This window comes from Festucalex cinctus, chromosome 8 (genome assembly GCF_051991245.1).
Source record: "Festucalex cinctus isolate MCC-2025b chromosome 8, RoL_Fcin_1.0, whole genome shotgun sequence".
In the NCBI taxonomy this organism is placed as follows: domain Eukaryota; kingdom Metazoa; phylum Chordata; class Actinopteri; order Syngnathiformes; family Syngnathidae; genus Festucalex; species Festucalex cinctus.
In genome coordinates, this window is record NC_135418.1 from 27,479,025 (window position 1) to 27,503,491 (window position 24,467).

General features: G+C 38.0%; 1 protein-coding gene across 6 annotated transcripts in view; it reads right to left on the reverse strand.

Moving 5' to 3' along the window:
• Positions 1-415: 415 nt before the first annotated feature.
• The window catches only part of eya2 (EYA transcriptional coactivator and phosphatase 2), a 59,039-nt gene continuing 34,987 nt past the window's right edge, over positions 416-24,467 (reverse strand). For all 6 annotated transcript variants that reach the window (XM_077530486.1, XM_077530485.1, XM_077530487.1 and 3 more), the window contains 14 exons: positions 19,083-19,171; positions 17,665-17,791; positions 16,129-16,245; positions 13,288-13,364; positions 11,936-12,119; positions 11,598-11,746; positions 9,667-9,750; positions 5,106-5,195; positions 3,849-3,907; positions 3,200-3,360; positions 2,823-2,937; positions 2,447-2,568; positions 2,273-2,373; positions 416-1,091 (listed from right to left, as the gene is read on the reverse strand). In XM_077530486.1, the coding sequence (XP_077386612.1) occupies positions 1,011-1,091; positions 2,273-2,373; positions 2,447-2,568; positions 2,823-2,937; positions 3,200-3,360; positions 3,849-3,907; positions 5,106-5,195; positions 9,667-9,750; positions 11,598-11,746; positions 11,936-12,119; positions 13,288-13,364; positions 16,129-16,245; positions 17,665-17,782 (1,458 nt within the window). In that variant the 5' untranslated portion in view covers positions 17,783-17,791; positions 19,083-19,171 and the 3' untranslated portion in view covers positions 416-1,010. The remainder of the gene's footprint in view (positions 1,092-2,272; positions 2,374-2,446; positions 2,569-2,822; positions 2,938-3,199; positions 3,361-3,848; positions 3,908-5,105; positions 5,196-9,666; positions 9,751-11,597; positions 11,747-11,935; positions 12,120-13,287; positions 13,365-16,128; positions 16,246-17,664; positions 17,792-19,082; positions 19,172-24,467) is intronic.

Sequence of the window (24,467 nt, forward strand, 5' to 3'; positions counted from 1 at the left end):
TTATTTTTTATTTAAACGACCATGTATAATTAGGCATTTCAAAAATCAAAACAAAAAACGATTAGAAAAGTGTTTTTTTCTTTGTTTGTTTTTTTAAATGACCGTGTATTATAGTAAGGCTTTTTTTTTTTAAATGACCACGCAATTACTAATTTTATTTTCCTGTTTTCTGACTCACTTAGAAGGATTCTTGCTAAAGTTAAACTAAAACATAAGTCACTTGAATGACTAAAGCACAATTAACAGTGATTGTTTATGAAAGATGCAGAAGTGCAAAATTAAAATGACGTACTATGCACACTATGAATGGCCGCCGGGGGCACCCAAACCTCGCTTGGGGAATGTTGCTTCGCCACTGGTTGAGCTAAGGCATGAAAGAAAAAGTCGTCCTCCATCTGCTGCAATTAACTTATTTTTTTATTTGTCTATTACAACCATGTGTCAAAACAAATGGCGCACAAAGCATTATATACACATCATCATCATCATCATCATCATCATCATCATCATGGTAAGTTTCGATGGCAGGCACATGCGTGACCAGAAGAGTGTCTCATTTACAAAAGTGGCCATTCGGGAGACAAAATGAGGGTTAAAAAGCAAACATTTGCATCCCGAAATGAGCAAGTAGAATAAACTTCTTATCTCTTCCGGTTTTATTTTATTTTTGGAGGCAATTTCATGACTCACAATAAATAGCTCAACATTGAAACCGGTTGTATTTTTCTTAGCCTCTATCTATGATGCTTTTCCCCCCCGCTAATAAATCTATCATTATATGAGGACTTCCGATCAAGAAAAAGTGAGATGAATTGAATTCAAGAGACAAGGAAGAAAAAAAAAAAAAAAAAAAGACATTTGGAAAAGTTCCCTGGGGTTTATAGCGTTGAAGCTTTTGGTCCTCAAGCCACTTTGCTTTTGGTCGTTTTCAACCGTCAAACTTCCCGCCGACTTGACTGGGGATCATCTTTTTTTTTTGTTCAAGAGTTCAGGAGTTTGTGTTGATTGTTCTACAGGTAGTCCAGCTCCAGCGCGTGGCTCAGAGCCTCCAGGTCGGCCCGGCAGGACACCCTCCAGAACGGCATGTTCTTCTGCGGACGCACAAACGGAAATGTTTTCTTTTTTGCTCCTCTAGATGGTGCTATTGGTTTAAAGCAGTGGTGTCCAAACTTTTTCATTTGAGGGCCACATACAGAAAATCAGAAGGACGCAAGGGCAACATGATGTTATGAAGAGAAATTGTGTTTAGTCCGAAAAATTGTACAAATATTTTATTTGTGCTTTTGCATATTTACAACAATGCGACAGTATATAAACCAATTTATTTGTAATATGACAGATGGGTTATTATAGTTTTGTAATTTTTCATTTTAGTTCGTTTTTATTAGTTTATTTCTTTAAAAAACGGTTTAGTTTTAGTTTAGTTTGTTAGTTTCAGTATTAGTATTAGTTTTTTTTTTGTTTGTTTTTTGTTTTTTTTTTAAAATGTGTATTACTTGTGCGCAATATTTAAAAACCAACATGGGCGCAACGTCATCTTTTGGTGCTTTTCTATTGGCTGCTGCTAGATGATGTCAATTCCGTGTGACATACTTTCAAATGTCAATATTCCGGTTTATATCAAAATAAATCTACTAAAAATCACATTTAAAATCATCCCCAAAGGCTCATGCATGAAATTAATTACCAAAGACTAAAATGATGGACATGTTTGGTATAATTATTGTTAGTTTTAGTTAATTTTGTAAACATAAAATGTAGTTTCAGTTTTCGCTTTTTAAAAAGCATTTTCGTTTTTATTTTATTTCGGTAACAATGTTTTTTGAATTTTAGTTTTATTTATTTTTAAGTTTTAGTGAACTAAAATAACCTTTAATGGCACCTGTTTTTAAATACCCTCGCTTCTTACTTTGACCATCTCCAAACATTTTTGTTTTTATTTTATTTGAACTGAGTCAAATGCAGATGTCGCGGGCCAGTGAAAAATGGACGGCGGGCCGCAAATGGCCCCCGGGCCGTAGTTTGGTTTAGTCTGGTTTAAAGATAAATGCTCGTGCAATGTAAATTCTTTACTTTTCTATTACATTTTTAAACGAAGAGTGCCATCTAGAGGAGTCAACAAATATTGCAAGTGCTTCTTCACAAAGCTTCATTTGTATGACCAACGAAAAGTGAGGGAATAATTGTTGAATTCGTGGTTCACAAAAAAATGGGGAAAAAAATGAATCGACTTGACTCGCACAATCCAAAGGTGAAAGTGCGCCTGCCTCACCTTCTTGGCCACCGTCTCCTCTTCGCTTCCGTCTCCGACCACCACGTAGACGGCTCTCCTGCCAAACCTTTGAGAGATGCGATCGAAGCAGCTCTCCTTGCCTGCCGCGGATGACAAAAGATTGAGGTTACATTTTTTTTTTTTTTTTTTTTTTTTTTTTTCCCCCCCACTCACCAATCTTGGTGGCGCTGTAGATGTTCTCGATGGGAAAGGCGGCCCCCAGGCCGTACAGCAGCACTTTGGAGAGGGCCGGCACCAGCTGGGTGGTGGTCACCAGCACGTTGACGCAGTTGGGCCTGAGACCACAATGACGACGTTCTTGCTCAATTTCACGCAATTAAACCAACGACGTCAGCTGAACTTCATTTGGGGCTTTGTCTAAATAATTGGAATGTTAACAGATCCACTTTTAAGAGGTGTGCACACTTTTGCAACCTTACCAGCTCACTTATTTCCTTTTTAATTTCCCTCTCAAAAGTTATATGGGTGTTCAAGGACCACCCCCCCCCCCCAAAAAAAGCCAAAGAAAAAGTGGAGTTAGCGATGGGACCTGGTGCTGATGAGAGCCAGAGCCTTGAGCGCTTGGGTGAGCCACAGGTCGGTCAGGACCTCCATTTCCCGCCTCAGCTGGAGCCACTCCTCCCGCTTGGGGCTGCCCAGCAAACCTGACCAGCAGGGGGCGGCACAAGCATAAAAAAAAAAAAAAAAAAAAAAAAAAAAGCATAATTATTGCAAGACTGTTATGAGAGGTGAATTTCACATTTTTTAGAACTTTAATTTCTGTAAATTGAAGGTCAAATTCCAAGTTACTTAATAGCACATTTTTTTTGACATTTGTCACGTTTTTCATAAATAAATAAAAAAATAAAAAATAAAATAAAAAAATAAATACATAAATAAATAAAAAAAGTATTGAACACCTTTTACCTGCAACATTATTCTTGTAGGTGTTGTAAATCTCCTTGACCCGCCGGTACCGGAAGGCCAGCTTCCTCATCCAGTCCACGCCTCCGTGGACCCCCGAGCCCAAGCACAGGGAGCCGGCCCCCGCCGGGCTCTGGAAGCCGTCTGTCGCAAAATTGTATGTGCTGCAAATAGAAGAAAGAAAGAAAGAAAGAAAAAAAAAAGGTGAAACTTCATATAAAAATAACTTGAAAAGCACAAGATTTTCAGCGCAATTTCCTGATATTTCCATATGGGGGCGCAATTGAACAGCTCATTTCATGCTACAAGGATAAGTACTTGGACTAGAGATCACATATGCAAAAACAACAGGAATGAAAATATGGAACGTCACCATAAAAGTGCATAAAGAATGAATGTGAAAGTTTTGGGACAACATAAATGGAATTCTATTATTTTATTTTATTTTATGGTAAGTTCTATTTTGTCCCTGTTAACTGCCAGAGGCGGTGCCTAATGGAGTATTTTTTTTATTTTTTTTTTTTTAAGAATAACCACTATGTAAAATCAGATTTAAGACACAAAATGTATGTAATATCATGTTACATGCATTTATATTTATGCTTAACATCAGACAGCAGAAAGATTGAGAACGCAATTGTTTATAGCCCACCTCAGGTCTTGACCATTGTCGTCAGACGCCACATCGTCGATATGAACCTGGTCGCATTCCTGACAAACGACAAATGAAAGAAAAAAAACACGACACAAATGTTGAAATTAAAACGCAAACATTATAATTTGCAAAAGCACAACGTTATATTGATTCAGTGGATTTCCTTCAAATTTCTAAGTCAAAACTCGAGGGAGACAGACAAAACATTTTGAAATTCCAAGTTAGTGTATAAAGTTAGTTAGTTAGTGCAAAGTCTGATGCTTTTTCGTGTCAATAAAAGCTGCTTTAACTTGACCCAGATGGTCCAATCTTCTCAAAATGTCACACATTTGACAAGAGTCCAGCCCTGAACACATCTACAAACTCATATTTCATCTTACTGATAGCGCCACCTACTGGCAATTTTTTTTCTTACGATTTTTCTTCAACCACGTTAACTGAACCTTCGAGGCCTTTTCCCTCAAAATTGTAAAGTAAATTTACGGGGCAATTTTTTTATTTTATTTTATTTTTTTTTAAATAGGTGAAATTCCAATTTCATCACAAGCCAATTTTCCTTCAAGCTTGAGTTAAAATTCAACATTGCTGACGTAGTAAATAGTAAATGCAAGGATTTCGGTGTGTGAATGTGAAGTAATCAGTTGACGACGTCCTTGACAGCTTTAATTGGAGCCCGTGAGTGGCGACACGACGCAGACGTGATAATTCCGACTTAACAACACTTGTCAGCCACATGCTGCTGCTGCTTAAGAGATTTAAGTGAAGCCCGAAAACCAGAAAAAAAAGAAAACAGAAAATCAGGTTTGCAAATGGCTTTGTTGGCTCCTTTCATTCTCGACTCCGCCCACTCCACTAATGTTCCTGTCACGCACTCAGACTTCTCTCTAATCTGTTTGACAAGCGCACACGCAGCATTCACACGAGCTTATTATGCATTAAGTAAATCATTCATTTGCAGGTAGAAGCTTAGCGGCGAATGCTCGTAGTTATCGTCAAGCTGCAATTCAACGATTGTTTATTTAATGTGCTTTTAAAGCGATATACTGCATCACACAGAGGGGATGTTCCTAATTTTTTGAGCTGCCCAGCCCGTTCTGAAATCCCAATCATAAATATTAGTATTTGGATAAATACCTCTGCAAATCCCAAGAGTAAAAGGAATGAATGAATGAACGAATAAATACATAAATACTTAACATTATGATGAATTAATTTCATGTTATTCTTTGGAAAATGAAAATCTTCCTAACCGACCTCCAAATCGTTGAAGAAGAGTCGCGAGTCGGCCAGATTGAAGATCATCTCCTCCATCCACAAACCCAGCGAAACCGCTTTGGAGGAATCCTGCAAACAGATCGCAAGTCAACAAAGCAACTCAATTTAACAATTTCAATTAAAAAAAATAAAAAAAAAAACTGCTGCCTGTACGATAACACTCAGAATAGGCAAAAAAAAATTTTTTTTTAATTTATTTATGATTATATTTTTTTCTTCAAGGAAAAAAAAGAAGAAAATAATAGGCAATAAAATATGCAAAAGAACAAACAAGGGAGCAATAGGCAAGATGACATTTATATTAAACGCAATAAGACATTTACATCCGAGCTGGCCAAGCAGTCGCGAGCGCAGATTTTTTTTTTTTTTTTTTTAAACGACCATGTATATAGTAAAGCATTTTTTAAAAGATGACCATGTATCATAAGGAGTCATTAAAAAAAAATTTAAAAAAGGAAAAAATAACGACCATGTATAGTAAGTGTTTTGTTTTTTATTTTTAAACGACCATTTATAGTCAAGTAATTTGGTTTAAAAAAAAAAAAAAAAAAAAAGACCATGTATAGTAAGGCATTTTTTAAAAGATGACTATGGAGTCTTTAAAAAAAAAAAAAAAAAAAAGGAAAAAATAACGACCATGTATAGTAAGGCATTTTTTTTTTAATGACCATGTATAGTAAGGTTTTTATTTATTTTTTATTTTTTTATTTTATTTTTTTAACGACCATGTATAGTAAGTTTTTTTTGTTTGTTTTTTTAAATGACCATTTATAGTCAAGCAATTTGGTTTTAAATTTTTTTTTTAAAAAGACCTATAGTAAGGTATTAAAAACAAAAAACAAAACGATCATTTATAGTCAGGCAATGTCTCTATTTTTAAACGACCATGAAGCATAAGGTTTAAAAAAAAATAAAAAAAATAAAAATAAGACCACGTATAGTAAGGTATTTTTGTTAAAAAGGGCCATGTATACTAAGGCATTTTTTTTGTGTTTGTTTTTTTATTTTTTTTTTATTTAAACGACCATGTATAATTAGGCGTTTCAAAAATCAAAACAAAAAACGATTAGAAAAGTGTTTTTTTTTTTTTTTTTTTTTTTTTTTTTTTAAAAAGAGCGTCGTATCCGCCGGCGGCGCTCGAGCTGGGAGAGGCAAGCGTGATGTGAGCCAAAGGTGAACGGCAGATTAACACCTTCACACCGACAAGCGGAATAAACACCCAATTCGAAAACGAGCCCTTTCGTACCTTCAAATGAAGAGGCAACGATGGAAATAATGTCGAGGGCGGGGCCATCACAGGCCAGGAGCAGAAGAGGTGAATGCAAGGATGAAGGAGGTGTTGAAGGATTACGCAAGGATTGTTCTTCTTCACCAATAATTGCGATGATTATCCGTAATCATCCTGTCCGACGTTTAAAAGCTTTTCTCGGGTAATCCAGAGGAAGGAAGACGTGAACACGTCGAGTTCTCGACACACAAACGCGCGGGGGGGTTGTGGCTAAGCGAGTGCACGCATTAGGAGTTGTGGTCAAACTCTTGTTTTGTGTACGAGGAAGGTGGAATGGCAAAAAAACACACACAAAAAAACCATCATGGAAAGGCACTCAGAGAGAGAGCAGACCTCCGCCATGAGATACAGTTGTGCTCATAAGTTTACATACCTTGAATTGAAGGTACTGTATGTAAACTTATGAGCAAAACTATATCTCTGTGGTGAATGGTGATATTTATTTATTTAGTTAGTTAATTGTTTTAAAATTATTTTTAATGTATGTATTTATTTATTTTAATTATTGTATTTTGGCATTTTTAATGACTTTTTTTTTTTTTTTTTAAATATTTATAGTTGGTTTTACTAGATTTTATGTGTATGATAGTGTGCAGGTCTCAATGTGCAGCACTTTGGAAATGCTTGTTTATAAAATGAGCTATAAAAAAAAAAAGTGGATTGGATATACACAGTTACGTAAACTTTACATACTTTACATACTTTTAAGGTACTGTATGAGCCTGCCAACTAGTGGTAAATGGTGATATATACAGTTGTGCTCATAAGTTTACATGGGCCTAGGTTAGGGTAGCGATACCAGAAAATAGCTTACAGTTGTGCTCATAAGTTACGAGAACAACTATAATTTCTTCTCTGGCATCCCTCCATCCCGGACTGCCTCTACTGTGCAGAATTTCTTTTATTTAAATGTATTTAATTGTTCTAAAAAATGTTGTGTTCATTTTCTACATACAACTCTGTTTGAGCTGTGGTTGGTTTATTTATTTTTGAAATGTTCTTCAAATAAAATTGAGTTGAGCTTGTCGTTCTCCATGAAACAGAAGGTAGCCTGCTAATTAATAAGATAATTAAGTGGACAGATTTTTTTTTTTTTTTTAATTATAATTTTGGCCTTGGCTCAATCGAGTGACATTCCCGTTGAAACTTTTGAGTTGAGTCCAAGTGAGCTTCCTCGGTTCCAGCGGAGAAGCATTTCGGCTCTGGGAATTCATCAGGAATTTTTGGCATATGAGTCACATTTCAACACTCTGCAAGACATTTTTTTGTTCTGCTCTGTTGAAAGTTAGGAAAAAAAGAAAAAAAAAAAACCCGAATAATAATAACAGCATGCAGCATGAGGCCATCGCCGAGCCCGCTCTCAAACCCCCGTCAGCCTTGCGCCGAGCCGCGGGGGCACCGTGAGAATTCAAAACAGGAGATCGCGGGCCAAAAGCAAGAAACGCACCGCTGTATCCGCACGCCCCCTCCGTCGCTCCCGTGTTATGTAAAACGTCCCGCTGGCTGTCAATCATGCCGCAGGAAGCCGGCGTAGCTAAACAAGCCGGGCCGCGTTATGAAAAGAAACAACCAACGCGGGGCCGAGCGGCAAAACAGCCAGCGTGTGAAAACGCTTCAGAAATGCCCACTGCGCTTCATTTGAATTGTTTTTTTAATAATTGAACATGGATTATTAACGCTTCTCTCTTCATTAATTCAACTGCAGTCTATTGCGGACATTACGTTCCAACTTCCAGACCACCCTGAAATAAGTGACACCCACAATACAGAAATACTGCATACAACCGTACTTTTTTACTTTTTTAAAAATTCTTAAGCCACTTATTCTTTTTAAGTGCTCTTTAAAGTGTTACAAACACATTTAAAATCATTTAATAATATATTGAGAGAGCACAATGAATAAAAATGTAAAAAAAAAAAATACTATACAAACAGTGTATGGAAACTGCAGTCTGTGTCAAACTATTCTTCTTTCAAATTTACGTCAAAGGCAATAGTGTACCACCACCTAGTGGCCAACAGTAGAATTAAACCCAAAATAAAACTGAACAAAATTGAGCTATAACTGAAAACAAAAAAAAAACATTAACCTTTAGGGCGAGGAATCTTTGACTGTCTCACGATTCGATTCGATTACGATTTTTGGGTCTACGATTCGATTCAGAATCGATTTTCGATTCAAACGATTTTCGATTCAAAATTATTTGATTGACAAATGATTTCTGCTTCAATTTACAGATATGCACAACATTGTCATGATCTACTCCAGTCTGCAAGACAAAATGACAAAGAGAGACATTAAAGTGACTTTTTTTTATTGTTTTTAACATTTATTAATTTTGTATTTTAAGTGCCTTTTTCCACAAAAACAGCATGTGGGCTACAACTGCCTTTTCCCCTTCTTCTTCATTTCTAATTTAAATAAAATCGATTTTTGGATATTAATATCGATTCGATTCGATTAATAAATGAGAATCTCGATTCTTTTATGAATCGATTTTTTGGCACAGCCCTATTAACCGTTTTCTTCTGTGCCGCTTATCCTCACTCATTTGCCTCACATGTTTGTGTATTTTTCTGCTCTTCCTATAACGCCACAAAATGCTGCCAAAACTCCGGAATGAGTTGCTACATCTTGACTGAGAGACGACAAACTTTGTATGTTGTGGAAGATCCATGTTTAACCTGATTCTAACAAAGAGTCTAAGTTGGAAATCACACATAAACCTTGTTATAGAAAAAATGTCCAAATCTATTAACTCATTCACTGCCATTGACGGAAAAAGGCGTCAAATTATGCATTTTTTTTTTGCTGGTCTGGCAATGAATGTGTTAATAAAAAAATAAAAAATAAATCAAAGTGGCTCCTTGCAGCTTTCTATTTTTCTGTATGTGGCCCTCAGAAGAAAAAGTTTGGACACCCCTGCTGTACATTATATCAACAATTGATAATTGCTTCATTGATTTTTACCATGTTTAACTGACGGAAAAAAAAAAAAAAAGACGTCAAATGATGCATTTTTTGCAGGTCTGGCAATGAATGTGTTAATGAACTGGATTAAAAAAAAAACAAAAAAAAAAAAAAAAAAAAAAACTTTGGTGCATTTTCTCTAAATCAAATCGCCTGTAAGCCATTCAATTTTAAAGGTAACGTAAGATACGTTTTGAAAGTTTACACATATGAATGTGAGAGGACGGGAGTTGTGAAAGGGAGAGGCGGACTGCGGCAGGAGGCGGCTGGTGTGACGATACCTTGCCAAATCTCGAGGAGAAGGTCCCCGTGAGGAGCGAGTGGAAAATGATGATGGTTTCATCCAGGTCCCAGATAAACACCCGCTGCAGTGAAATAACACACGTTGTAGAGATAACCTCAGGAGGAGAGAGTGCGCTGTGCGGGGAAAGGCAAAAACAAAAGCATCTCCTCCCGTCTTTCATGAAAGTTGTTCCTCATGACGAGTGAGTCAAAATCAATAGAGACTGACACTGGAAAATGGCCCGTGATCTGTTGGGGTGTTGTGTCCAATGGAAATCAAACAAAGAAATGTACCTCCTAATTGAATGATATTTGAATTGGATTTAAAAAAAAAAAAAAAAAAAGTAGAGTTATGAGCATAATTACTTGGTGATGAAGTGCTACCCCCACAAGCGAAAATGCAATTGAATCAATACAGGCACTTGCTTTATGAAGGGGGATATGGTTGAATTTGAGCAACCTCTCATTTGCAGTCTGGACATGGAGGGATGAATGTCACAGTCTCCATGACTCTCGTAGAACACTAAAAGTTGCTAGAGGAGTCGGAAAAGTCGTTATGTTGTGTGCTATGTTGTGCTCTAGCTTTGTTGCAACACCCTTGCTCTACCTCCGGTTAGCTTATCAGACAGATCTGGCTCTCAAATACGGATTGATTTCAAGCTGTTTCCTTTATGATGTGGATCTTTTTAAATTAAAATTATTTTGAAAACTGATAAGGGTTTAAAATGCACTAATTTAATTAATGAAGGATGGATGCATGGATGGATGGATGGATGGATCGATGGATGGCGGATATGGATGGATAGACGGATGGATGACGGTTATGGATGGATGGTGGATATGGATGGATGGATGGATGGATGGATGATATATGGATGGATGGGTGATGGATGGATGATTGATGGATGATATATGGATGGATGGATGATGGATGGATGATAGATGGATGGATGATGAATAATGGATGGATGGATGGATGGATGATGAATAATGGATGGATGGATGGATGGATGATGAATAATGGATGGATGGATGGATGGATGGATGATGAATAATGGATGGATGGATGGATGGATGGATGATTGGATGGATGATAGATGGATGATGGATGGATGATGAATAATGGATGGATGGATGGATGGATGATATATGGATGGATGGATGGATGATGGATGGATGGATGGGGATATGGATGTACGATATGGATGGATGGCTGGCAGATAGCAATGAATGGATGACAGATGAATAGATAAATGGATGGATGACGGATCTGCATGGACGGATGGATGGATGGATGAAAGATGAATAGATAAATGGATGGATGACGGATATGCATGGATGGATGGATGGACGGATGGATGGATGAAAGATGGATAGATAAATGGATGGATGGGGGATATGAATGGATGTGGGGATGGATGGATGGATGACGGATATGCATGGACGGATGGATGGACGGATGGATGGATGGATGAAAGATGGATAGATAAATGGATGGATGACGGATATGGACGGATGGTGGATATGGATGGATGGATGGATGATAGGGATGGATGGATGATGGATAGATAAATGGATGGATGGATGGATGGATGGATGGATGGATGATAGGGACGGATGGATGGATGACAGATGAATAGATAAATGGATGGATGACGGATATGGACGGATGGTGGATATGGATGGATGGATGGATGATAGGGATGGATGGATGATGGATAGATAAATGGATGGATGGATGGATGGATGGATGGATGATAGGGATGGATGGATGGATGACAGATGAATACATCAATGGATTGATGACGGATATGGACGGATGGTGGATGGATGGATGGACGGACGGACAGACGGATGACTGGGCAGTTGGATGAACGGTCGGATGGCCGGCCAGATGGCAGGTTAAGTCGGTCAGTAGGTCGACGTTTACCTCAATGTCAGCATCCAAAGGTGGCGTCGGGTCACTGACTTTCTTCCTCCCCCTCAACTTCCCGTCGGACCCCCTTCTCATGGGCACCGTGCCCCTTTCCCCCTCCTCTTTACCCGGCGTGGGAGGACTTGGCGGTTGGTGATACTCGCCTAAGACACAAAATACGCTAATCAGTCCCTTTCTGTTGCGATGCACCGAACAGCATCTCCAAAAAGTTAACATTCGTATTGCGCTCTTTCGTGAAAATGTCAAAATCACAAAAACTTCATTTGACCGTCTCATGTTCATCTGGAAATTCCACCCGATGTGTGTGGATTGTGCATAAGCAGCAAACGTACCCGTGTGAGAGTCTGGGCTGTGATTGGACAGCATGACGGGGTGCTCCGGGTGCTGATAGGCTAACGGCGTGCCGATGGAGGCGGGGCTGATGTTGCTGCCGTTCAGGTACGGGCTGTTGTAGTGATGCGAGTTGTAATACGGCGAATACTGACTCTGACTGTAGCTGGAATACGATGAAAACTCCTACAAAGAAGTAGAAAGTGATCGTTAGGAGGAGGCGACAAAATCATATCATGATATTTTTGATTTTTAAGACATTTTGCAATAATATTTTGATACTAATCAAAGTAACAACATGTTTTAGGTAGCCAAATTTAAGGCTTCTGAAAATAACTTTCCATTAAATCGAGGACCTCACAATCAATAAATATGATTATTGGGCAGAGTGTCAGAATTATATCACAACATTTTGTATTTGGAAAAAAAGGGCAAGAATATTTTTGATAGTAACCAGGTTCTATCCAGGTTATCTGGTCTAGAAAGCGGAATGTTTGTTTTTTAAATGAGTAAATATTAAGATGAGTAAATATGAGAATTAGTTGCTAATTAAGGCAAACCATTATGTCACAATATTTTTAAGTTATAAGGAACTTTATGATAAAATTTTTTGGCACCAACAAGGTTATTTTGCTGTTTAAATATGTACTATATGTAAATATCAAAAGTATAGGAGTGGGAGATATGGGCACAGAATTACAATTACAAATTCAGTTAGATTTGATATCAACCAAGCTTTTTTTTTGTTGATGTTAGAAAGTGCTTTCCATCAAATTAAAACCTCCCATTCATTAAATGTGTCGTGTAATATGTTTTCAAAATATGACAATTTTAATGACATAACTAAGTGCAATTTCTGGAGAAATGCTGAAAGCTGAACGCTAAGATTTGAATGCATGTGGAATGCTTGTGAAGTCAATTGAGTGATAAATTATGAAATTAAATGTGTTGTGCAATATGGTTTCAAAATATAACAATTTTAATTTTATAACTAGACTAAGTGCAATTTCTGGAGAAATTGGGTGGGAAGTTCAACGTCTGTCCCATTGAAAATGAATGGGGAAAAGTTGATATGAAACATTAAATTTAGCACATACTGAAAGTAATGTGGAATCAGACGATTTATAACTCGGGAGGCGTGAATTTTTGAAGCTCGTTGAAATTTGAACAATGGAAATTGGAAGTATTATATGGGAGTTATTACGTGCAGAATAAAAATCACAATATGTGGGAATGCTTCAGCATTTCCACAATAAGATCATATATATACACAAAGTGTGATTTCAAAGCATAATCCAAGTCTTCATTTTGAAAAATGATAATTCAGAATTTATTGTATGGAGGCCGCACTCACTTGCTGCGCGGGATTGAACGGCGTGGACGTGGAGATGGCGTGTCCGCCTTGAAAAATGCCCGAGGAAATGCCTGCGCCTGAAAAACCAACAGAAGCCCAAAGTTCAAACAAACTCTCAGCTCGTCATCTCAACAGATGGAGATTGTGATCGGCAATAATGAATTTGAGATTTATTACATTGATCGTGTGTGGGGAAACACCGCACAGGAAGTTTATTGGCGCCTCTTCACTGATTTACGTTTGACACGCAACAACAAACGCAGGTGCTTCTCCAATCAAGTCGGGGCAGGAACGGCGTCTACCTGCGAGCTCATTTCCCTCCGCAACTCTGTCCCGTTTGACGGATCGTTATATCGCTTGTAATCTTATCAGCTCCCGCACATGGAAAGAATTCCCACATTTTCGCTCCAGCGAACGCCCTGCCCCCCTGTTTGTGTACGAAGCGTGTTGTGATGTGAGGTGTGCAAATTCACACGGAGAGCTTGTTTGGGAAGCAGGCAGCGGCTCGCTCATGACGATTTATGACACCAGCTGGCTTTGTTTTGCAAGCACAAAAAAGCCGCGCCGGGACATCACGGCTGGAAATCGATTGTCGACATCACTGTTGAAAATGATTTGAAGTGGGGTTCACGCACATAACGATTATATATATATATATATATATATATATATATATATATATATATATATAAAACATAATATAATATAACATAACATAATAATTCATAAAATTGAGTTAAATTTAAAAGATGTACTGTAATGTAAAAAAAAATTAGTGTGATATTGATTTGTGCTGGTCATTTCTTCTGCCACTAGATGGCATAAGTGTATTTGTAAGACGGTGACAGTGCAATTTTCTTTTCATATTTAGAGCTATCTAATATTTAGGAAGTAACTTGCACATTTATATGCATTATTATTACATTTATTACTGCTACTTAAAAAAAAATAGTGGCATTAAAGGAACTTCAAATTAACACAAATTTTGTAATAACCTGACCAATATCTCACTATACAGTAATCAATCTAATTCAAAAAGGAATAAAAGTACTATCGTCTCCCTATTTTATCGTGTCGCTTTTGTTGCATCTCATTCATAGCGTGGGGGTCGTTAAATCCCCTCAGCCCCTCGTAAAAACGCACTTTAGCCTCGACCCCCGTCACACACACAAGGTCAATTTCACGCTGCTTTCAAAGGTCTCGGCGACCAGGACGTGTGCGGCCGACATTTTGATTGGGGCCTTCTTGCAGCTCTTTTGTATTTCCAGTCGTCTCCGTCTCTCTGTCCGCCCATCTGTCTGTTTTCTCGCTTTTTCCTTCAGCCTGCTGTGCTGTTGGCCTGAGTGGGGAAAAAAAGGGGCGGGGGGGGTATGGTGGCGTGGGTTGACCCTGAGAAAGGAGGAGGTGGGCTCGGGAGGGGGACGTGGAGACGTTTGACGCCAAGAGTCCAGACCGCAGCTAATGGGGAACAGGTGTGTGTGTGTGTATGTGGTGGTGTGGGGGGGGGGGGGGGGGGGGGGGGGGGGGGGGGGGGCGAGGCGGAGGAGGAGAAGGAGGTCACACAAAAAACCAGACGAGAGGTGAGGAGGGAGACGGACCCCTTTTCCAAAAGCAAAGATGGTCAGCAAGATCACCACGTGTGACTTATTTTTTATTTTTTGTAATTTAAAAAAAAAACAACTAATAATCATTTTTTTTTAAAAGAACCATGTGCCTTACTCATTAGGGATGTAACGATATCCAAACATCACGATACGATAATTATCACGATATTGTGGGGGCGGTTGGCGATATTTAAAAAAGATCACAATGTTGGAGAAAAAAAAAAATAAAAAAATAAAAATATTGTGCTTTTGTACATAAAAACAATATTGAGGCACTTACTTGCTAATGCAAGCACACGTTGATCGCTTCGCAAGCAAATTAGGTTCCCCGTCATCTGACCATTAGCATAGATTTTAATATACATAGAAGGCCAAAACATCCCTAATGAAAATTAAATTGCACTAATAAACTAGCCACTAGAGGGTGCTAGAACTGCACAAATGGAAATCAACCTGACTTTTTTAACAGATGTGTTCCTTTTAAATATTGTGAACATGACGACGACGATATTGAGGCAGTTTTAATATCACAATATCACGATATTGACCAGTTAAATGAGGATGTGGAAACCTTTTACTTCGTTTTCTATATTAATCATTTCGACACTAAATATTCCACAAATCGTAATCCTAAACAGAATTTTAGCTTCCGCTATCTATCCGCTGGATGGCAAATGTTACGATTAACCTGTTTATCCACGTTGCCAGTCGTACAACAAAATTAGATCTTTGCGTACAACCAAACAGGCACAAATTTCACACTTGACAGTCCATTTGTGAGTAAATTCAGACGAGACTAGCGAAACAAAATTTGGGAAACACTGCTTAATGACGGCAAACACGCTAATAGTCAAAGAGGAAGTCAACACACCAAAAATATTTGCAACAATATGTTCTATGCAGCCCAACCAGTCTAAACGTTCATCTCTGGGGGCGGCCATTTTGCCACTTGCTGTCGACTGAAAATGACATCACAGTTGTTCAGGGCTCAGGTGATGACCAATCACGGCTCAGCATGCGTACGTCACATGACCAAATAAGAAATCAGGTGATTGTTGAGCCCTGAGCAAACTGTTACGTCATTTTCAGTCGTGGCAAAATGGCCGCCCCCTAAAGCTGGATGAAAACAAATGCAAACTCAATCAGAACGCCATGTTGAGATTAGTGGGGACATACAACATATTCATTGAAATAAATCTTTTGTGTTGACTCCCAGTTTGAGTGATCCGGAGCTCACCGTGTGCGTGCGAGTAGCCGTAGAGGCTCTGACTGGCGGGGGCGCTGCTGAAGTTGGAGTAACCCAAAAGGCCCGTCTGGCCTGGCGAGTGGCTCAGGCCATCCTCTGTCTTGATGTCTGTACACAAAAACACATGTCACAAACACACACATACATACATAAAATGAGAACTCGATGACATCCTGTTGAGTGCTGAAGGCAATTCAGAAGACTACATGCTGCATTTTAACATTAAAAGTCCCTGTACAGTGAAAATAAAAATGCCTTGTAAATTTCACACACCGCAGAGACGAGTGTTGTTAACAACCATGCTAATTTGAATGACAAATCGACAAGTATTGAAAAATGTGGCTTGAGAATGGTGAGCAAACAAAAGCTGTAGCAGTCTTCACTGAATGAACCACAATAATGGATGCTACTAGCCATTAGCAACTTTTTTAATTTTTGAGCGACGTAAATATATGTTTAAAACCTTTCCGGTGGCTGGAATGTATCCTGTTGGGTTGTCTCTGGGCTTCCCATGCCACAACGACAGGCACTCACTAGCAATCTAGCTAGCTAGCTATCTAGCTAGCCGCCAGCTAACAGATGAGCTAACAGGCTCACCCAGTCTGTAAGACGTGTGGCGGGCTTGTCCGTAGCATCACCTTCTTGGAAATTGAAATAATGACACAAAGTTCATTTTGTCAATTGTGATTTCCAGGGGAGATGGCCGTTTGTGTTTTAGGCATAGGCCCTCTAGCTAGCATACTAGCAGTGGTAGAAACTGGCCTACTGTTAACGTTTTATGTCATGTGCTTTGTAAGGTGCTTTGTTACAGCTGCAGCTGTTGCAAAAGCGCTATATAAGTTGAGTTGAGTAGTAAAAATAACTACAGTAATAACTCACAAATGCGGCGGTTAAACTGCTGATGCTAACAAAGCCGCTCAAGTTCTTTTTTAGCGGAGGTGAACCATGCCGGACGGCCAAATAAGTCACTGGGCACCTTTTTAGCCATAATCAGGAAAACTAAAATTGTGAAAAATAATATATTTTAAAATGGCCACAAATGATTAAAACATAGTACTCAGTTTACGCATGTTTACATAAATAAATGTAATAAATAAGGGGGTACATTTTTCAGGATGTTGCACCATTTTTTTCCCATGAAATTCCAATTATGTAAATATTTTATTTATTATTTTTTTTATTTTATTTTACCAAATTACCTGTTCATAAAATGGAACTATAGCAGGCCGGGGTAATATTAAAATATATTCCTTCAAATAACATTCCTTTATGAGAGCCCAGATCGAAGCCAAAAATGCCCAGACAATTTTTTTTTTTTTTTTTTTTTTAACTTTTATTTTTCTTTACCCCAGTCCCAACCCTATCTGAAGCGCAACAACTGTCATGGAGGGCGGATTGCTGTAGTTCAAAGCCAAAATTCTCCTTGCTCGGATATAAAGTAAACATTCTGAAAATTATGATAAGTAGAGAGTTGTTTTGTTATTTTTCTGAGAACCAAGGGGCAATTTTTGTGTGTACGGTACTCACTGTAGGACGGCACGCTGTAACCTTGCGTGTGATGCGTGTAAGGGGTGTAGGGTCCGGCAGCTTGGAGGGTGGGGCTGTACTGCGTCTGTCCGTACGCCGCCATGATGCCGTCCCCCATAAAATGAAGCTGGAGGAGAAGAAAGGCAAAAAGATACTGTCGTAATTGAAGTTGGCAAGTAATGAATTCGCGATGCACTCGATTTGACGGTGAATCCTCAAAATGGCCATCAAACTTTGCCAACATGCTCCATCCACATTAAAAAGAACCTTTGCCAATTTCAGTGGAAGTCTGATTCTGACATTTGGCAGCCTCCAAACAAATTGGCCAACCTCCTCTTGCACTTTCTGGCAGGGGTCACAGAAACTTTTTCATGTGATGAAATTTGTGATGGGGAGTAAATTTTTCAAAATTTTCAAGGGGCCACGACTGAGTGAATTTTGGAGGGCATGTTGGGAACCCCTAAAACAGCAAAGTCATTTTTCTAAAGAATAATAATTAAGAAAATCTTTGGCAGTCTTGTACTCCATAATTGATAAAACAGAAATCTCACTCGTTGAGAATGTTTTTTTTTTTTAATTTAAGTATTCAATGATTCAAATAAACAAACAAACAAATAAATTAATTAATAAGATAATAGAAAATAATACAATTAATTACATTTATTGAGTTTGTAAAAAAAAATGTTTGCTGAACTTAATTTTTTTTAGGTATTATAGCGAAGGCCTGATAAAATAATATTAAAAAATAATGGCTGGTTAGGAAAATTATCCACCAAAAAAATTGGGGCACCTTTTCAATATTATTTAAATCAATTTATGTTGTTTTGTACAAAACGAGAAAATGTTTTCGCATTTAAAAATATTAAGATCAATTTGAAAAAAAATAATAAAAATTGAAACACGATAATTCCGTAAGTTCCTTTTGGACCAAAATTTATTTATAATATTATTTATTCATTTATGTTGGCAAAAAATTGAAGTTGGAGTGTGCACTGTGCAGTAGGATGATCATTTATTTTTTGGTCAACGTAAAAAACAAATATTAACAAATATTAAGACGAATAAAATACTTTTAAACACCATAATTATGCAACCTTTGGATGAAATAAAATGTATTAAATTAGTTGTTTTAAAATTGAAAAAACGTTGCAAATATATGAATTTAAACAACTCAAAAATTAGGATTTTTTTTTTTCTTACCATTATGATGATTTTGTAATTGTGGAGTGTAATAATAGAAATTGTAATTGAATTTCGATTAATTGCACAGCCCTACCTGATAATGTTTTTTTTTTTTTTTTTTTTGGGTACCTTGTGACAAAGGCAAAAAGAGTCCCAATGGTTCTACTATACTGCGCGTTAATACCATCCAAAATGGTCTCCTATTGCAACCTCCAAATTATCAAGCGAGACCTCACCTGTTTGTGAAGCGAGAGCCCGGTCCGCTTTTTTTTTTTTCCTCCTGTTAGCACGGATCCAGTCGGGTTCTGTCGCGTCCTCAGCTCTCCTGTCGCCACGAGCAAACAAAACAGAAAGCAAACCACCGTCGGCACGTGAATAACAATTGGCAGTCGTACCGGTCCGCTCATGGCACAATCAGTTACGAGTAGCACGAGTTGTTGATTGTCACGCTGCCAAGCGAGGTGCAAAACGCCTGCACGGGCAAAAGCAGCTTAGCTGCGTCACTTACGAGAATTCAAACTCAATGGAAGGGGGAAATGCTATATTTAATCCTGCAATCCGCATCCAAAATAGCAGCATTGTAAATTTGAAAACATTCACGTGAGTTGTGCAGCCACGTACTTTGTCTTTTGTTTATTGCACAAATATATCAAAATGTTATGAATGATTTGTTGTTGAGAGCCTTCGCTGATAGAAATGTTTCATTTGATCAGTTTTTCGTGATATCTGATTTATAAATCGGCATACAAAAGAGGCATAGGTCAGATTTAGGGGGGGGGGAAATGTCACATATGGGCAAAAAAAATCTGGAATGAAAGAAGACAGATAAACATGCAAGGCGAGTTTTTCAGGAACAGAAAAAGAAAAAAAAAATGAAAAGGTGAATTGTTGAAGTGTCAACCGAAGACGGCACACGTCGTCAACGCTCAAGAATAATCCTGGGAAGGTTCCACTTCCCAGACATCCAACGTGAAAGGGACGTCTGCATCCAGGCACTTCCTGGTTTAAGGGGCGGGTCCCGCGAGAAACTCGGGAACGGCCGGCGCATACGCCCGAGTCAGGATGAGAGTGAAAGCGCGACCGAGTTGTGGACGAAACTGAAGATAAAACAAACCCAGCAGGGCGGCGGCGAGGTGGAGTGGAGGTCGCGTGGGGAGGGGCGGGAGGGGTCACGAGGTCAAGTCCCGCAAATGCTTCACCTGAGACTCGCGTTTCTGCTCAACCCACGGATTCCTACATGGGGATTTTTTAATTTTTTTTTGCCTCGTAGGTTACGTCACATGATTGTGCTGGGATGGGGCGCTTATAAGGCAGAATGTGAAGATATATTAGGGGTGTTGGTTGATTACAATTTTTAAAGTGATACTTGACTCATTGAACAATTTTCCGCAATGAAAAGTGAATATTTTGTTCAGAATGAATTTGATAACTTCATTATTATTTTTTTATGTACAATTAATACCTTTAAAAAGTAATTGTTCTACTTGCTGTCGACTGATGATGACATCACCTGTGCTGAGGAAGTCGGTAACGGTCAATCATGGCTCACCTGCTTTCTGGGTTTGGTCAGTAAACTGAGCCATGATTGGTCGTTACCGACTTCCTCAGCACAGGTGATGTCATCATCAGTCAACAGCAAGTAGAAAAATTACGTTTTAAATGTATTAAGTGTATATGAAAATGACATCACACGGGCTCAGGTAACCAATCACAGCTCAGCTTGTGAATGTCACATGACCAAACCTAGAAAACAGGTGAGCTGTGATTGTCTACCTGAGTCCTTGTGATGTCATTTTCAGTCGACAGCAAGTTGCAAAATGTGTTTTTAAAGGTACTAATTGGACATGAAAAATAATGAAAATATAAAATTTATTATAGGCAAAATATTAATGTTTGACTGCCAAAAATGGCTAAACAAGTAAAGTATCCCTTTAAGTTTAGAAAGATACAACATTTTTCAAGTGAAATCAAATGTGACAACCTATTACAAAAAAAAAAAAAGATTTAGAAATGTAGATATCATAATAATAGGAATTAAGTTTTGCTTTGTCACTTTATGGATATTGTTTTTCCACCTTAACCGAGTCGAACAGCTTGACTTACGTCTCATAAGCTCGTTTTAGCATGTTTCATAAACACAAGGTGAAGTGGGGCTCCCTCTGGAAATCATTTGCCAGCAAGGAAAATGAGCAATAATACTATTTCTTATTGCAAATGTCACAAAAATGAACTCATTCAAACCCCAAAACATGTAAATATGGTTTTGTTTTTTTAAGAGAAATTTAATTATTAAACTTAAATATGTCTTTTAATACTTTGTCCTTCACTGCCTAAAACGTATTTATACGTTTTATTTATTTATTTATTTTAATGCTAGAGCATACAGAAGGCTTTCATGCAGCTGCTGACATGAAGAGATGGCTTAAAGCAATGGTAGTTATTAGAAAAACGGCCAGCAGGTGGCAGCAGAGTATAAGAGATCAGCCAGGGCCATGTTGCGACAAGCTCTTTTTGCCATTGTTTTCAACAGGAATGTGAATAATGATGAAACCTAACTATATTCTTATGCTAATTGCTGCAAAACGGAAACAGATTTTTTTTTTCCTGAAGAAGGAAGAGATTCATCTTTCTTTTGGTAGGTTCCATCATGTTTTTATAGCAATAGAACACAATATTCTTGCGAAACTCCGTCAAAATCCAGTAAAACAGCCAGGAACGAAGGGGGTTGCTTGAGCGAAAATGGCCGTGAGCGAATGAGTTAAGCACCGATTAGTCTTATTTTGCCGTGCCACTGTCCTCTAAGCATGCGCAGGAAACAAAAGTTGAGACTTTTTTTGGGTAAAGTTTGTGATGTGACTATTTATTTGTTTATTTATGTTGAATTGCTGCACCCAAAAATGTCACAGAGCAGCTCATTGCCACATTTCGCACAAAATCTCCTTAAAATGATCACATTCCACATTCCAGTGCCTTGCAACTGTCTGGCAGCGTGTCAGCCGCCGAGTTTGTTGACAAGAACTCGCGAATGAGGGGAAAAAAGTTGAGCAACCTGCTGGAGAGGGGCCGACAGATGCCGAGGATCTCGGAAAGAGGCGTCCAATGGGGGGGGGGGGGGGGGGGGTCAACCTGCTGCACACAGCCCCCCCCCCCCGTGTCGTGTAACTTTACCTCAATGACATGGTGGCCTCCCCGCACCCTCATCTCCACTTGGCTAAACTCCTGCAGCCCCCAAATGAGCTCTTTATTTGACAATGCTCCTGCTTTATCTCTTTGCACACTTCTGAATGACGTCATTTTCGGCAATGCAAGTTACTGTCATGTGTGCAGCACCGTTCACACGCAAGGCAAATTGTTTTACACAAGTTAAAAAAAAATAAAAATAATAATAATTGGATGGGGTCATATAAAATGTGTTTTTTTTTTTTATGTAATAATGATGGATAAAAATAAAATAAAATTTAAATAAAAAAAAAACAGCATTATGGTTCCAAATATTTTTTGAATGTTAAAACAAAACAAAATATTTTTTTTTACTGCTGAAAATGGCTCAATGATTCAAGTATTCCTTTAAATGCAACATATGGTTTTCTATACTTCTAATTGAGGTGCGTTCATTTGTAGAGCGCCGCCTAGAGGAGCCGTAGAGTACTTTACTGACCCGTCAAGAACTCAAATTGGAATGACTTTTATGCATATGACAGTAATAATTTATCACCAGAGCAAACTGCTGTAGCGACATTTGATAATTATACATGCGTATATGCATAAGGGAGAGGCTATAAAATACAAGAAGGGGGAAAAAAAAAAAAAGGTGGGAAAAAAAACGCTGAAGCAAAATTCAGACACCTAACAAAATAGCGCCACGGCCGCAGCCTCTTCTTACATTTCAGTGGAAAGTCAAGATTATTATCGGTGCATGTGTGTGGGGAGAAAAAAAAAAAGAAAAAAAGTTGCTAGCCAAGACGTTGCTGCGACGTGTGTGGCGTCATGAATCGGAGGGACAGCTGTCGTCTGATGACAGCACGGCTCGTCAACAGTCAACGTTTTAAAGACATGAATACTAATTCATTGTTTTTAAACAGAAGCTTGTTGTTAGCCAAGGTTCCACGATAATCTATGATAAAACTAATTCAAAAAAATATATATAAATTAATTAATTAATAATAATAATAATAATACATTAAATAATACAATAAATAATCAATAAATAAATAAATAATAATAAAAAAGAAATAATAAGCATAAATAATCATAAAATTATTTATTTATTTTTTTTATTTTTTTTTTATTTTTTTTTTATTTTTTTTAATACATTTTTAAAAATACAAAATTAATAATTCATAACATTATAACAATAAAAATAATATTATTAAATATAAATATAATAGCCCTGCGGTTGGCTGGCAACCATTTCAGGGTGTACCCCCGCCTACTGCCCGAGGCCAGCTGGGATAGGCTCCAGCACCCCCCGCGACCATTGTGAGGAGGAGTAAGCGGTTAAGAAAATGGCTGGATGGCTGGATGGATGGATAGTTTTCGTTAACGAATTAACACTAGTAGTGATGCGACCTAGGCGGTAACTGAGAAACGGCTACAGAATAAAAAGAAGAAAAAAACAAAACAAAAACCAGCAGCACCCATTTATGCTTGTCCAAAATATGATCTTAACTCCAATAGCTGTGTATCATTTCCCACTTTGACAGAATCAACCCTGCTTACTTTAATACGCGACATGAATCAAAGTGCACTGTGGCTGACATCTGATCTCTCGACGACGCCTTTCACACGGTGTTGGGAATCGCTCTCGACGCGTTACATGGAAGAGAAAGAAGTGTTCCAAAACTACACTATTTTGCAAAATACTTCGATCGACTCAACCGAGTCCAGCTATGCTTTCAAATCTGAAATTGAAAGTCCTCCTTCAAAACAAACTTGAAATAAAGTTTCTCAGATGACTAAAATCGACGAGACGATTGACATGAGCCACCCGGTAACCATGGCTACCGGGCAGGAAGCCATCGGATTGGTTCTTTTTTTCTTTCAGTCACGTCAAAAGTTGGTTTTATCAACCAGAACTGGAATTTGGCACGTTTTCGAAAACAAAAAAAACAAACAAACATGAAGCAACGTGCAGATTCTATATAAGGAAAACAATTATTTTCTCTCATTCAATCCCAAAAACGTGTAAAAACGTTTTAAAATATTTTGTCCTTCCCTCCCAAAAACATGTCTAGACGTTTTTTACTTTTTATTTTTTTATGCGAGGCTTTGATGCAGCTTCTGACATGGTGTCAGCAGAGTATAAGAGATCAGCTATGGACATGTTGCAACAAGCTCTTTTTGTCAATGTTTTCACCAGGAATGTGAATATTGCCGAAACTGACCTTTATTCTAATGCTAATTGCTACAAAACAGAAACACATATAAATGTACTTTTTTCCACTGATGAAAGAAGAGACTTCAATCTTTCTTTCGGTAGGCTCCATGTTTTGATAGAAATAGAACACAATATTATATGGGCCTTGCAAAAGTCAAAATTCAGTTAAAAAAAAAAATGGCTGGGAGTGAATGTGTTAAGGTCATTTAGGAGGCAAATTTCTATCATTTTTGTTCTTGTGAAA